General features: G+C 49.4%; 1 protein-coding gene across 5 annotated transcripts in view; it reads right to left on the bottom strand.

The window, feature by feature from the left end:
* DAB2IP (DAB2 interacting protein) overlaps nucleotides 1-13668 on the bottom strand; it is a 230839-nt gene that overhangs the window by 5695 nt on the left and 211476 nt on the right. For all 5 annotated transcript variants that reach the window (XM_060251744.1, XM_060251745.1, XM_060251746.1 and 2 more), the window contains 6 exons: nucleotides 12643-12879; nucleotides 8862-9063; nucleotides 7810-7988; nucleotides 4972-5854; nucleotides 3314-3466; nucleotides 482-684 (listed from right to left, as the gene is read on the bottom strand). In XM_060251744.1, the coding sequence (XP_060107727.1) occupies nucleotides 482-684; nucleotides 3314-3466; nucleotides 4972-5854; nucleotides 7810-7988; nucleotides 8862-9063; nucleotides 12643-12879 (1857 nt within the window). The remainder of the gene's footprint in view (nucleotides 1-481; nucleotides 685-3313; nucleotides 3467-4971; nucleotides 5855-7809; nucleotides 7989-8861; nucleotides 9064-12642; nucleotides 12880-13668) is intronic.

The following is a 13668-nucleotide window of genomic DNA, read 5'->3' on the forward strand; positions in this document are numbered from 1 at the left end:
GAACCAAGATTAAGGTTAGGGCCTTGCTGCTTCAGACTGCTTTCTCAGGTGTATACTTTCTAGCTACGTGGCTGGGCAAAAAGACGTCATAAGGCAATGGGTGTGAAGCAATGCATCAAAGAATTAACACAGGTTGCCAGCAGGGCTTCCCCTGGCTAGGTTGTTATTATTATTACTATTTATTTATTTGGAGAAGTCATTGAGGATGTGTGTGACCAGTTCAGCGTTCCATCTACTGGTCTATGTACCCTCCATTTTGTTTGTAAAGCTGGCAGGGAACTGGACTCAATCTTCTGATAATGGACCTGCTGCAAGATCTCCCTTTATTGAAGCCTGTTCTTTGCCCTTTCCAGAGACCCAAGGTCTAGAAAAAGGGGGTGGCCTTGCAACACTCAAGCTGTGATTCTTGGGTTGGTAGTTCTTGGGATGGATGGGTGGGTGGGAGGAGGGATCCCCTTATCGACCCGGACTCTGCTCCTACCTGCTGATGATCCCCTTCATCTGAATCTCCTTGTCCTCCTGCTGCCGGCGCAGCCTCTCCTCACTCTCCTCCAGCCTCGCTTGATATTCCAGCATCAGCTTCTGGGTAGTCTCTTCCTGGCACTTGAAGCGGGCTTCGTATTCTTCCAGCTTCTTGTTGGAGATGCGCAGCTTGTCTTGCAAGACTACCACGTCCTGCTGATACTGAAGAGAAGGGAAAGGCTCAGTGGACAAAGTCTCCTCCGCCTGCCCTCTGCAGCCTCCTCCTTTCCCTGCCTAGCCCTTCACCTTCCCCCCTGCTCAGCGCCTCTGCCTTTGCATCCAGCCTTCTCTCTTCCAAGCCCATCTGGGATGAAGGCTGCATGATTGCCATGTGGAAAAGACCTTCAGCAGAACTGGATCAACATTGACCCGGGAGTCTGGGAGAAGGCAAGCTGGACCCAAGAACAGGAAAGGCATTTGAAGGTTGCATACACTGTGCATTGATTTTTTTTAATACCAAGGACCCAATCTACAGATGTTGGATTTGACTCTGCAAAGCATCTTAGGACCTCATGCCAACAGCTGTCTCTTGGCAGTCAGGAGCAGAGAACGCAGAGTGCTGTGATGTTGTGCTTTGCACTGTGTAAAATGAGAAGCTACCAGGAAGGCGGGGAAACAGGATGCAGAAGGCGTGTGGTGCATTTTCCTCTGACTTCACACTGGTGAGTTGACTGGCTTGTGCTACAGTTCAGTTGAGTAGCAAAGAGGGAGCGTGTGCAGGGCCTGCCAGTCAGTCCTGTGGACAACAATCACCTTGGAAGAGCAAAGATTTTTAAACCGATTTTGCAATTGCTTTGCAGTTGATGTGGGTAGCCGTGGCTGATGATACACAAAGCATTCAAACAAACTGACTGCCTATCAGGAGAATGCAGCTTTGGAATCACCAGTTTGGCAAAACCCATTACTAGCCAGGGCAGCCTGACCTGCTGGTAGTTTCCAGCCCCCGCTATGCTCTGTTGCCCTGAGCAGTCTGCAAAATGGCACATTTCAAGGCCAGGGAGGATATTTTAAAACTTATTCCAATTCCACATTAGGCAAGGTGCTCCCTGCCCCCAATCTGGCAATTTGTATCTATGTAAATGAGCTACTTTCCCAGGTCGATGCATTTCAGGGTGACCAAGAGTGGGTCTATAGCCTTGATTCTGCACATCTGAGATTATCATGGATGGGGGAGTAGCGTCCCTGGTCCTCCTTCTGAAGGCAAACTCAGGAGACTGTGGAGGGGGGAGCAATGCAGCAGCATCTCAAATAGTGGAATTAGGGGAAGAGCAAACTTCTTCTCGGAGGGTCAATGTCACAGTGAGCTTTGGGGTAACAGATTACAGGTTTGGAAAAGTGGGGGGAGGGGGTGCTGGAGGTAGAGAGGAGAGACAGCAAAGGTACAGAAGCCCATTGAGCTCCTTTTTGGAGGCTTTTCATTGGGCATCTCCATTCAGGTAGGAGGCGACTGGCAGAGGGAAGTGCAGTTGTACGCTATTTACTGAGCTCCCTCCTAAAGCAGACCTACTGGGTGCCTTCTCTCGTTGGCAGGCAAAGCCCCTCCTGTTTGCCTAGGCGTTTGTAATACACATTTGGTTGTTCTCCCTTCCACTCCTGGACGAAAGCAGCTTTAGCAATTGGTTTTAGGCTGCCTTGGACTCCGTATTGGAAGAGAGGCGTCACAGAAACAGGAACTAAGCAAACGGAACTTTTGAATGCTGGCGACTGCGAGAATGACAACAGCACCATGAAGAGTGACAGGTGGAAATGCCTGTCTGCCTCAAAGAGCCACCATGGTTCTAGACATGGGGTGGAAAAATCAAATCTGCATCCATGAATTGCATTTGCTGCTTTTCATGAGGATGGAGAACCTGCTGTTTTCTTCAGCGTGCAAATGGAGAGAAGCATGATGCGCCAGCCACACCCTAAGGGCAAGTGTGTGGGGTTGTGCCACTGAAGAAAGGGTATAGTGGTCACACATGCCTCAGAGTTTATGATGTCCTTTGGTGACAATGGATATAAAACTGAATGCGCAGAGTGATGCTTGAGGAGGAGAAAGGCAGCAGTTTGGAGAGCAATGATGGATCTGCTTTTAATATTAAACTGGGTGACAGGTCAATACAAGAGGAAAAAATCTCCTTTGGCAGCACCTACTATGATGAGAACTAAGGTTGCAGGTTGTTGTTTTTCTAGTCTACTTCTTTCAAGCTGAGAGTCACTTTCCCTGCAGATTTTTTCCCCTTTAGGCTAACTCCCAAGGTGCTTGAAAGGTGCACTGTGAAAATGCAAACAACCACTTTTGTACTTTGCAAACAGGGCCATTGATGACCTCCACTGAGAAGTCCTGGTTTGGTACTGCATCATGTCCAGAAAGGGCCATCTAATTCCATGATGTCTGTTGTGATGGGCAGTGGCTCCTTAAGGTCTCAGGCTGAAAAGAAGTCTTTCCAAGCACTTTCTACCTCCAAGATCCTTTAAAAGCAAATTCTGCCAAGGACCTCTGGCATGCTCCGCCACTGAGTCATTGTTCCCTCCCCCAGCTATGGCCCCTCTTGTCCTCTTATGCAGGAGCACTCTGTGCTGGTCTGGGCCCAATCAATCCAAAGTGCTGCTGTCTAATGCTGCATCCCTGGGACTCATGTTTATTCAAACCCTCCCACTTCTTATGGAAAGGCATGCACATAGCGCATGTTCTGTAGGTTTCCTGGGAGTGAGGTGCAAAGAAGACCTGAGTTGTCTGAAAGGCAGCTGTCTTGCATGTGCGCTCTTTCTCTCTTTTGAGACGCGACCATCGCGTCCCAGCCGCTGTTACCTTTTCCCCTTGGCTGAGCTCGTCTTTAGTTCGGCCCTTATCCCTGCGCTTGGGCTCGGGGTCGCTGCTCTCGTCTTCCAAGAGCTGCACGTTCATATTCAACAGCCAAGCGGCCGTGCGGTCCAGGGCATTGGGGTTCACAGGAGAAGGGGCCTAAAATGAAACATATAACCATAGCGAAAGGGAGGGGGGTAGAGGGGAAGGGGAAAAAAAGAAAAAGAAAGCGGAAACCAAAATGGACATGAAGCAAGTACGAACTACGAGCCCCAAACACTCATGTTTTGGCCTAACCCATCACAGTTTTTAATACAGGAGGCCCACTTCACTTTTATGCCCCCAATGGTCTGTTTTCAGCATCTAAATTGCAAAAACTGAGTACAGAGGAGCACATCCCTGTGTTTCTGCATCTGTAGTATGCATGCGCTTCCTGTTTTCAAGGCAGCAAGTAATAATGGCAACTGATTCAGAGATGCAATAGACAGACTCCGCCCGCAACAATTCTGCTGGAACTTTTCATCAGGAGCAACTGACTAATCCAACCATATACAATGCAGAGAGGACACAGCTGACTCCCTGCTCCCCCCCACCCCTGCGGTGATTTGTTCAGAGATGCAATGGACAACCTCCTCCCTGGGTGGGTACTTCAGACTCATAGGAGCCTTAACTAAAGGTTTCTTTATGGCAAGCAAAGTTGTTTGGTCTGGGTTTTTTTGCTTGCAGGATACAACTGTGGCATGAACAAAAGTCTGAAGATATAGTAGTTCACAGAGTTCATGGGACAACAGATTGTCATTGTGTCCCATGGTGTATATGCTCCTTTTTTGGGGGGGGGGGTACTGCTACTGTCTCTGGTCAAACGGTTGTGTCTTTGCAGCCACACAGCTCATTCAACCTGTGACCACAGTGAGATGCAAGTAAGACTCTTATCATACCACTGTCAACTCCCCAATAAAGCAAAACCCAGTATCTTCTGTTTGTGGGGAACAAGCTGGGCATAGGAAGAATTGGCTTACCCAGGGAATGGTTTTGTGTTACCACTATAGCCTGCGTACTTTTGTTTTAAACAAAATCACATGGAAAAGGACATGCCTGTCAGGGGAGAGGTGAATGGGCGAGGGCTCTCCTTTACTGGAGAAGATGGTCAGGCAAGCCTCCATCTTCAGCCCAACAGATGCCCGCTGTTGCCATGAGCAGATGAGCCAGGTCTCCAGGCCCTTCTTCCTGTCCTGCCCATGCTCTCAGATTGTCCTTTAGGGTTTACAGTGGCAAGTGATGCATTCAAAGGGTTTGCTAATTCCAATGGTACCCAAAAGAAGACAAAATGGTTTGGGGCTGGCCTGAGCCTGTGAGATGGCACTGATTCAGCATGGCATGGGATGGTCAAGCTGGCACATGTAAGGGCAAAGCAGCACTCGGATGGAAACAGAGGGACTGGTTGCTGCCATGGAACACAGACCTGAGATGGAGCAGGGCTTTCCTGGAGGTCTTCAGGCAGGGATGAAGGCCAAAACAAAGAAGGCCACGCAACCCCTTCATGGCTCAGGGACAGAAATAGGCCACTGGATCCCCCTCCTGGCCCAAGGCACTTTCCCCTACCCCCTCATCCAACTCTTCAGTCCAGTCTGAAGGATGACACTGCCTGGCTCCACATCACTGACCTGCTTGTGCATGGTGCGCTGCTTCATCTCTGGGCTGTCACCCTTGGAGGAGGAGGACTGCTGCCGGAGCCGTGCTCCACTGCCTGGCCAATCGGGCGAGGAGGAGAGCATGCCCCCGCTGGACGGCCTTGGGTACTGCATGGTGTTCAGCAAAGAGGGAGGAGTCCGGCCTCGTGTAATGGGGGGTGGAGGAGGAGGAGGGGGCGGTGGCTGGTCTATCCGCCTCTGGGGGCCGCCACTGTTCTGCCGGGGCATCGTTGGCTGCCCCGCCTTGTCCGTGAGTGAGAGCTGCCGGCGGGCCAATTCACCTGCTCGCCGGTTGAAGTCCTCGGTGGCAGCCGGATTGGTGAAGCCGTGTTTGTTAGCTGCCAAGTCCTCACTGTTGCTGTGAGAACTGAGCGAACTGTGGCACTCAGACCCGGAGTCCGCCAGGCCCCGGGGCGATAGTGGCAGCCCTGCCGCCATCTGGTAAACTGGGTTCTGGAAGGAGAGGGGAGCCAAGAGCTGGGGCCTGCCGGGGGCACTCTCGGCGTTGGGTGTTGTTGGGGTTTGGCCCACCCTACGTACAGTGGCCATGCCGACCACATTGTTCTGCTGAGTTCGTGTGCACCAGACACCCGGGACCTGCCCGATGGAGGACTGACTGTCATTGAGAGAGTCGGCCGTCCCTGGTATGGTGGCCCCACTGTCCAAAATCCGATTGTCTTGCAAGTCCACCATGGAGAGGCTCTTGCTGCCGTTGGGCATCTGCACATCGGGCTCATTGGCCTCCGAATAGCTGGAGCTCCGGGCAGGCGAGGGCTGTGCCCCCGCAGACCTTGTGACAAAAAACAAGTCCTTGTTTTCAGGGGTTGGAGACGGTAACCGTGTGAAATCTATCAGACTGTGAGGAAATAAAAATGCATAAGGAGAAGGAGGAGGAGAAGGAGGAGGAGGAGAAAAAAAGAGGACAGCTGTAAATGCTACAAAAGGCAGCAGAACCTGGTCACAGGAAAGCAAGCAAGCAACAAAAAAACCCCAGCAGTACTAATGCTCGTGCATCAGCATGCGCAAGTCTGAACAATGCATAGGTTGAGGGTGGGAAAGGTGGGAGACGGTTCTCCATCCCAACTGGCCCTCCATCCTCTTCCCAATCATTCTGCACATTTTCCTACTGCTCTCAGTGGCTGCCTCAAGTCTGGAAAGCCATGATTCCTGCAGATGCTGCACATGCACACAAGCCCACATGCACATGCAGCATCTTAAGAACACATGGGGGCCAGGAGTGGAGAACAAGGATACTGCTCAGCAAATGCCCACCCGCCCCTTAAATAATGATGAGATTACGTCCAGCATTTCATCCACACATTTCAAACATACCTTTGTGACTGTAGAAACCTGTCTGAGGACTTTTAAAGCCCCCACTGATTTCAACAGAAGGGATTGTTGAAGGGACCTCTGCTCTCCTACCACAATCAAAGGAACTTACAAATGCTTCCCTTTTGGGTCAATCATTCCCTTCTTTTAAATTCTGTGTGCCCAGCATCATGGATGGATTTTGAAAGGACAGTTTTGATTGTGATAGACTCATGTTTTAATGCAGGTTGTGCTGGTTTGGGTCTTGTGAGTTCTATTTATTTATTCATTTGTATATAGCAGAATCCCCGTCCCCCAATAGGTATCACTTAAAAATTGCAAAGCAAGCCTAGAAACAGAGGGTCAAAGCACACGGGAAACTGCAGTACCTCGGACTTGATACCCAGACAAATAAGTGAACACTGAGAGTCATGAAACAGGACCATTTAATCCCCCCACTCTGGCCCATGCCACGTCCCCAGCTGGAAACAGCCTCCTTCACACTGTCTGTTTCATGCTTTGGTATGGTATGAAGACCAATATCTGCACCGAGTCCCTCCAGTTTCCCTATTGGGGCTTAGCAATTCAGGGAGGGGGGCATTGTAAACTCAGAAACAGCATGGTAGTGATGGTGGTGGTGGGGGGAACAATTAACTCTCTCTTCCCCACTCCATACCCCTCCCCCTCCCCCAAGGAATGCTGTTTGTCATGCCATGTTTGACTCTGAGGCATCAGTCCCACATGCAGTTGAACTTAAGAAGTGCCTTACAGGGTCAGAATAAGGCCCACTTCCTTATGCACGGATCCCAGCAATCCCAAGAGAGTCCACAGAACCTGGCCAAAGAGCCCACTGGCAAGCCACAGTCTATCTTCTGCCCAGCCAGAGCCCCTTGAATGGGCTGGGCCGCAACTCGGCCTGTGTGTTTCCTGCCACTGTTGGCTGTGAGCAATGGCCAAGTTGGGTGAGCAATTGATTTCCAGCAGATGAAGAAAAGGGCTTTGCAACAGATAATGCTCTTAGCCCCCTGATCAAAGCCGGTGTGGTTTTTTTACAAGGCAGGGCTTGGGGCTGGAGTTTTGTTCACAGAAAATTACCCCTTTGTGCATAATGTAAACCGTCACACCCCCTGCTGGGAAGGGCGAACTCTTCTGATTACAGAGCGGGCCTCCCCTCTCTCTCCCTTCTAATGAAACAGTTATATAACACAAGCTCCAGTTTACAATCTCTTTCGCTTGGAGAGCCTTTAGATTTGCGTGGGCTGCGATTGGTGTTGCATTTTTAAAATCTGTATCAGACAGGTGCAGAAATAGCACAGGGCTGATGCACGCAAACTCTTGGTGCTGGCTGGCTATAACTCCTGGAGGGAATAGTCCCTAGACCCCACTGTGTGGTCCTGCTCCATTATCCAGGGAGGAGGAGGGGCTTCCTCAGCCAGCTCCTCTGCAAGAGCAGCCCTGTCCAGCAGCGTTAGTTTCCAATCACCCCTCTCTGCTCATTCTTACCCAGATAAATCATTCTCGATCACCATCTTCTGCAGCCCAACGGAGATGCTGTTGCCGGCGTTTGGCGTTGACACGGCATGATCAGCACTGACTGAGACTTGCACGCAGGATGGGTTGCTGAGAGCTGCGTTGACGTCCCTAAGAATGCGTGGCAGCGGTCCAAGTTTGGTTGCTGTGCTCTGGAAAGGAAAGCAGGCAGGACAGATGAGAGGTGGCCAAGGTTGCTGCCAGCCAGACCCAGGGCCGGAACACTCTGAGCTGCTTTATCAAACATTTCCTTAACAGATTGCATTGGCCACCAAATGCTAGAAGTGGCTTTCCTGAGTGCAGCTCGTAACTCGCTATCCTGAAATCCATGTCTGTGGAAGTGACACCAAGTGGAACAATCAGTGTGCACATCCTGCCAAAGAGGGGCAGACTGGATCTCTCAGCTGTGCTGAAATATTTTATTTCAATCCGTTTTATTGAAACATACATTGTAAATTTACAGCTCCCAATTATTCGCTTATGCTTTTGTGCATTCTGTCACAGAGGTACATGTGCAGTGTGTTGTGCAGAAACCTGACAGTCGGATTCATGGGGAACAGGAGAAAAAGATGTGGAATGTTGGTGCGGTAGAAGGGGAAAGGCAAAAACCTTTGGAGGGGGTCTGCCCTGGCCAGAACTTTAAGGCGGAAGCCAGTCTGCACCCAACTCAGACTAACTATGGGAATTCACTGCCAAGTGATACAAGGATAGCCACTAGCTTAGATTCATCCTCCAAGAATCTGTCTAATTACTATCCCTAATAGTAAACTGGCTGCCCCAGGGGTGGACAACAAGACAGCACAGGCATCTCAACACACTCAGGGGACTTCCCAGATATGAAGCTTAACATGACTTTGTAAATGATCCAAAAGCAAAGGAAATCCTTTAAAATCCTGCTGGATGAGGACTGAGCATGGTCCGTGAGGGGCTGAACATGGAGACTAGATGGGAATTGGGACCAATCTAGCAAATCAGTTCTAAGGTTCTTATTTTCTGAAGGGCAGTCCTATTGTCTTTATGGTTACCTGATCCAGCTGTGAAACAACCTCCCAGAGCAGAGAATGCAAGGTGGACAGCTCCCGGCCCAGGTCAATATACCCTTCAAAGCCTGCCGTATTGGAAAGAGTCTCGGGATTGGAGATCTCCAACAGGAACCGCTGCATGTTTGTCCATTCGTGTTCCAAGAACTGATTCATGAATGACATGTATTCTTCTTTGCTGCCGAACCTGTGATGACAAACAGAGGAGGAGTCTGGGATACAATCTGAAAAATGATAACATGTCACTGGATGGCTATCGATGCCAGAGGCTGGAGCAGAACAGGTCAGCCATGGTGCTAACATGTGCCAGCCAGCCTTCTATTCACTCCCCCAGAAAAGTCAAGATATCCCAGAAGCCTTTGATGACTTCCCACAAAGAAGAGTAATTAAGATCTTCCCTCTGCTGTAGTTCCCATCTCCGCATGTTCAAGGCCAAGTGTGAGAAAAGTATGCTAAGGGGTCTTGAATGTCATAAACAAGGGGGGGTGTGTGGAAGCTCTACTGCAGTACTTGTTTTACTTTGTAAGATGCCATCACACTCTTCTGGCTGCAGAAGATGAATATGGCAGCCCTGCCAGAAAAAAAATCAATTGTGGGCAATTTTGTCCAGTGTGCGTGACCTTACTAGAAGGATTTGTTTGGAAAATGCCTTTGATGACTTCTAGAAGGATTTGTTTGGAAAATGTTTTGAGGAAAGACAGCTGGTACTTGGAAGTTGCTGCGGTCAGTCATGGAGTTGCCTTAGACTATTGGGCCATGCAAAGGAAGTATTGTGTTCTCTGCCTGAGACCCTGTAGGGCTACTGCCGGTCAAAGGAAGGGCTTTCCCACCACCTGCTCAAAGAGATGCTGGGAATTGTCCCTGTGGCCATGCGCTCCTTCTGTACATGAACAGCCGACTCTTGAGCATCTGCAACTCTCCAAAACCTCTAATTTCCCAAAATGTCTTGCCCTGTTTCCTGAGATCTTTTAAACTCAAGATGCCAGAGGCTGTGGCTTTCTGCATACAAAGTAAGGTTTTAGATGCTCCCTGAAGTTGGAGCCCATATCAGCTCAATCTGGGTGGGTTGGCATTTAAATCCATGGTTTCCTGAAACCAGAAGCAGGGTCATGCACTGACCAAGGACTCTGCCCTGAGTCTCCAGTGGGTATGCAAAAGGACAGATTGGCTGGGAGAAAAAAAAAAAAACCACTTTACATGGGGCTGCAGGGGCAGGAGGCTCTCTGTGCAGTTGTAGGGAAAGAACAAGGAGGCATGCATAACCTGGGGTTTTGGAAGCTGTGTGGAAGGCAGCTGCCAGAACAGTCGGGCAACTGAAGGCCAGGCAACTGAGGGGTATTAAAGGAGAATCAAAGGAGGCCAAGGACAAGAAAGTTTAGCAAAATCCTGACAACCAGCCAAACAGATGCAACTGGGTAGGAAGACAGGGAGGCTATGAATCCAGTTCCAGGGTGGCAAGAGCAGGTGGGAGTATGGGAAAGGGGAATTAACACACCAGCCTGCAACATCTTATTAAGAACTATAGTCTGCCAGAAGATAAGACTGGGTATCACCCAAGTCAGGGGCACTGCCACTTCCCATTGCAAACACTCCCAGACGAGGTGCAGAAGATCTGAACACCTTTTTGGTGGGAGGGGCTGGCCAGAAGCATAGAAAGGGTCAATTCTGTCAACAAACGCCACACAGCCATACATGTCCTGCCTGCTGAAAATGGCAGCAGCCTCTTCCTTAAGATGATTTTGCCTGAAAAGCATCCCTCTGCCTAGTGGAGAGATTGGCAGAGAAAGTTTTGCCTCCCCCTCCCGAGCTCCGGATAAACAGCTGTCAGCTACTGAGCAAAGCCAGTGGAGAGATTTCTCCAAATCTTTCTTCTTTTGTTTCCGCTGACTCCCTGGGCTTAGTTTAGAAGCTGACAGCGTTGCTGTTTCCTGAACTGATCCTCTCCGTTTCAGTGACTTTTTTTAAAAAAATGCACAGAAACGAGAAGCTGAGATTGGGCAGGGAGGGCTTGAGCCAACGTGTGGGCACAAAAGCCACCCCCCTCCCCATCTAACCATCACTGCAGGCATTAACAGAAAGGAGGCTAGTAGGTATATTAAGCATAACAGTGCCAGTCACGCACCTCCCCAGTAGTCTGTGAAACACCCTGCCCCAACAGGCTCTTCTCTGCCTACCCCTTGCCTTCTGGAAGCTTACGAAAATACATTTACTCTGGAGGGCATTCAGGGTTTTCATTTCCTTCAGCTCTTTTAATCTGCAGACTCTATTGCCAATAGCTGTTTCCGCCCGATGACTGACAGCCACTTTCGATCTGGATGGTTTCAAATGCTTGGTGGCTGTTTTTATGATTACTCTTATTCTGCGGCTGCTTTAGGTTTCTTTTAAAATCAGTTTTACACTCTTACACTGTATTCGTGATCTTTCTTTAGGCTGCGAGTCATCTCGCACACCATTTGGAGGGCAGAAAAAGAAGGATATTAATCTTCTAACCACAGTGATGGTCATTTTGTTAGCTGCCAAGGGAGAGCTGGTTATAAATCTAACCAATAAGTAATAAATCAATAGCTGGTCAATTTCCACCACGGCTTAAATAGGCATCCATCAAAAGGAGCCTGCTCATTGATTTCCTTCCCCCCAAACATGGCTAGATGTCGTACATCTCTCCCTTGAAAAAGCCCGGGGCAACGCATTCACTGTCGTCCCATTAATTTTGCCCGTGCTGGCCAGGTTATTAAAAAAGAGACCATAGCTTATAGGAATCGCATGGTGTTACCTCCCCTGGCACTTCTGGTTCAAAAAGGCCTTCATTTAGAAGGGTGAGTTAAGTCCCCTAGTTTGATTTAAACATAATGCACAGCAAAACATAGCACAGCAAAAGCTCCTTCCTGTAGGTCTTTTCCCTTGCATGGTGTTCTGTCTTGTCCCGCAGGGGTAGCACTCCAGTTTAAATGACATGCTGTGAGAGCATGAAGTCCCAGCGACCAGTTCTTCACAGCCTCACTAGCATCACATTTAAACCAAACTTTGTGAGTCCAGTGGAGCAAACTGGAAATATTTAGATGGACCACTGGTTTGACTCTGGGTAAGAGACTCTGCATAACTATGAGTGGTTGAATAGTGTTGGGAGCACAATGCTTTTTTAAAGAGCAGCAAGAGAGCCAGTTTGGTGTAGTGGTTAAGTGTGTGGACTCTTATCTGGAAGAACCGAGTTTGATTCACCACTCCTCCACTTGCAGCTACTGGAACGGCTTTGGGTTAGCCATAGCTCTCACAGAGTTGTCCTTGAAAGGGCAGCATCTGTGAGAGCTCTCTCAGCCCCACCCACCTCACAGGGTGTCTGTTGTGGGGGAGGAAGATAAAAGAGATTGTGAGCTGCTCTGAGATTTGGAGTGGAGGGCAGAATATAAATCCAATGTCGTCTTCTTCCATTTGATATGCCCTTCATGAAAGATTTCCCATGCACTGATATCTCAGAAGCCAGAGAAGCAGCTGGATAAAGTTTCACACAGTTATGACATAAATGTGATCCAGATTTCCTAGGAACTGGGAAGTGGTACTTCAGCACCTTGTAGAGCTTTTTTTGCTCCACCCCCAGGCTAACAAATCAGACCTAATTATGGAAGATAACTGTTTCAATCAGACTGATTTGCGTAATGGGGCACAGGTTGCATGACTTGCTCCTCTGAACACAAACAAACTCAGAGTGATTGCTGACCTGCAAATCCCTAGAAACGAACTAGTAAAAGGGAAAGGGAAGAGGAGTTACTTGGCAAAGTTGGCCAGGTTCTGCGTGACCTTGGCAATGAGGGTCAAAGTGCGGGCAGTGCGATCATCAGGATATTCCTGCAGCAGGTTGAAGAGAGATGGGGACATGATGGCCGGGCAGAGGAAGCGGAGGAACAAGGAAGCGCTGATTAGCCTCTCGCTGATGTCAGGCCGGCCGCGGCTGCTGCACTCCTGCCGCCAGGAGGCAAAAACTTCCTTCAGTTCTCGCGGGAACACGCTGCAAAGACAAGAGGGGGTTAAAGATGGGCGAGAGGGCACTCCCTATCCCACAGGCCATCTTGGAGGAGGAGCGGCTTCAGTGGAAGGGAAGGCCCAGTCCTCTGGCACAAGTAAGACAACCCCCAAATAGTCTCTGCTTTTGAGTTAAGGAAAGTGATTTTGGCAGGGTAGACATTTTTCCCAAAAGGCCCTCACTTCATTTAAAAGATGAACTATCTGGGGAGGTGGAAGAGATTTCTCAATACAATGAAGCCAGAGAAGGGCTTAATTTTAGAGCCCAAGATGGATTTCATTCAGCCGGCCTTTTCTGCATGGGGAACCTGATCTGTTAACCAGCTTCCTAGCAACCAGTTTCCTGGTGCTGGGGGTAAAAAATCTGCTGACACCCCAGATCCTCCAGATGTCCAAATAATGCAGCAAATCAGAACAATTTCCTCTCATTGTAAAACTGCCACACAGTGAGCAGCTCAACAGGCACTGCTGTTCTAACTATTCATCACATCCTTTTATTCTGCATTTCCTCCACAGAGCTCTGGGGTCAACCTACGTGTATAGCTTCTCTCTCATTTTATCTTCACAACAACCCTGTAAGGTAGGCAAGGCTCAGAGAGCATGGCTCTGTTCCAAGGTCACCTATGAGACTCATAGCCGGGGGCAAGATTTGAACCTGGGCTCCTGGTCCTGACTTGACACTCTACCTATGTTGCCAAGTAAACCAGCAAGCAGATTCCTACAGCCAAGTTTACACTCCTAGCTATCTCTCTGGCCCGGACCAGGATAGCCCAGG

Source organism: Heteronotia binoei, chromosome 12 (assembly GCF_032191835.1).
Source record: "Heteronotia binoei isolate CCM8104 ecotype False Entrance Well chromosome 12, APGP_CSIRO_Hbin_v1, whole genome shotgun sequence".
NCBI lineage: Eukaryota > Metazoa > Chordata > Lepidosauria > Squamata > Gekkonidae > Heteronotia > Heteronotia binoei.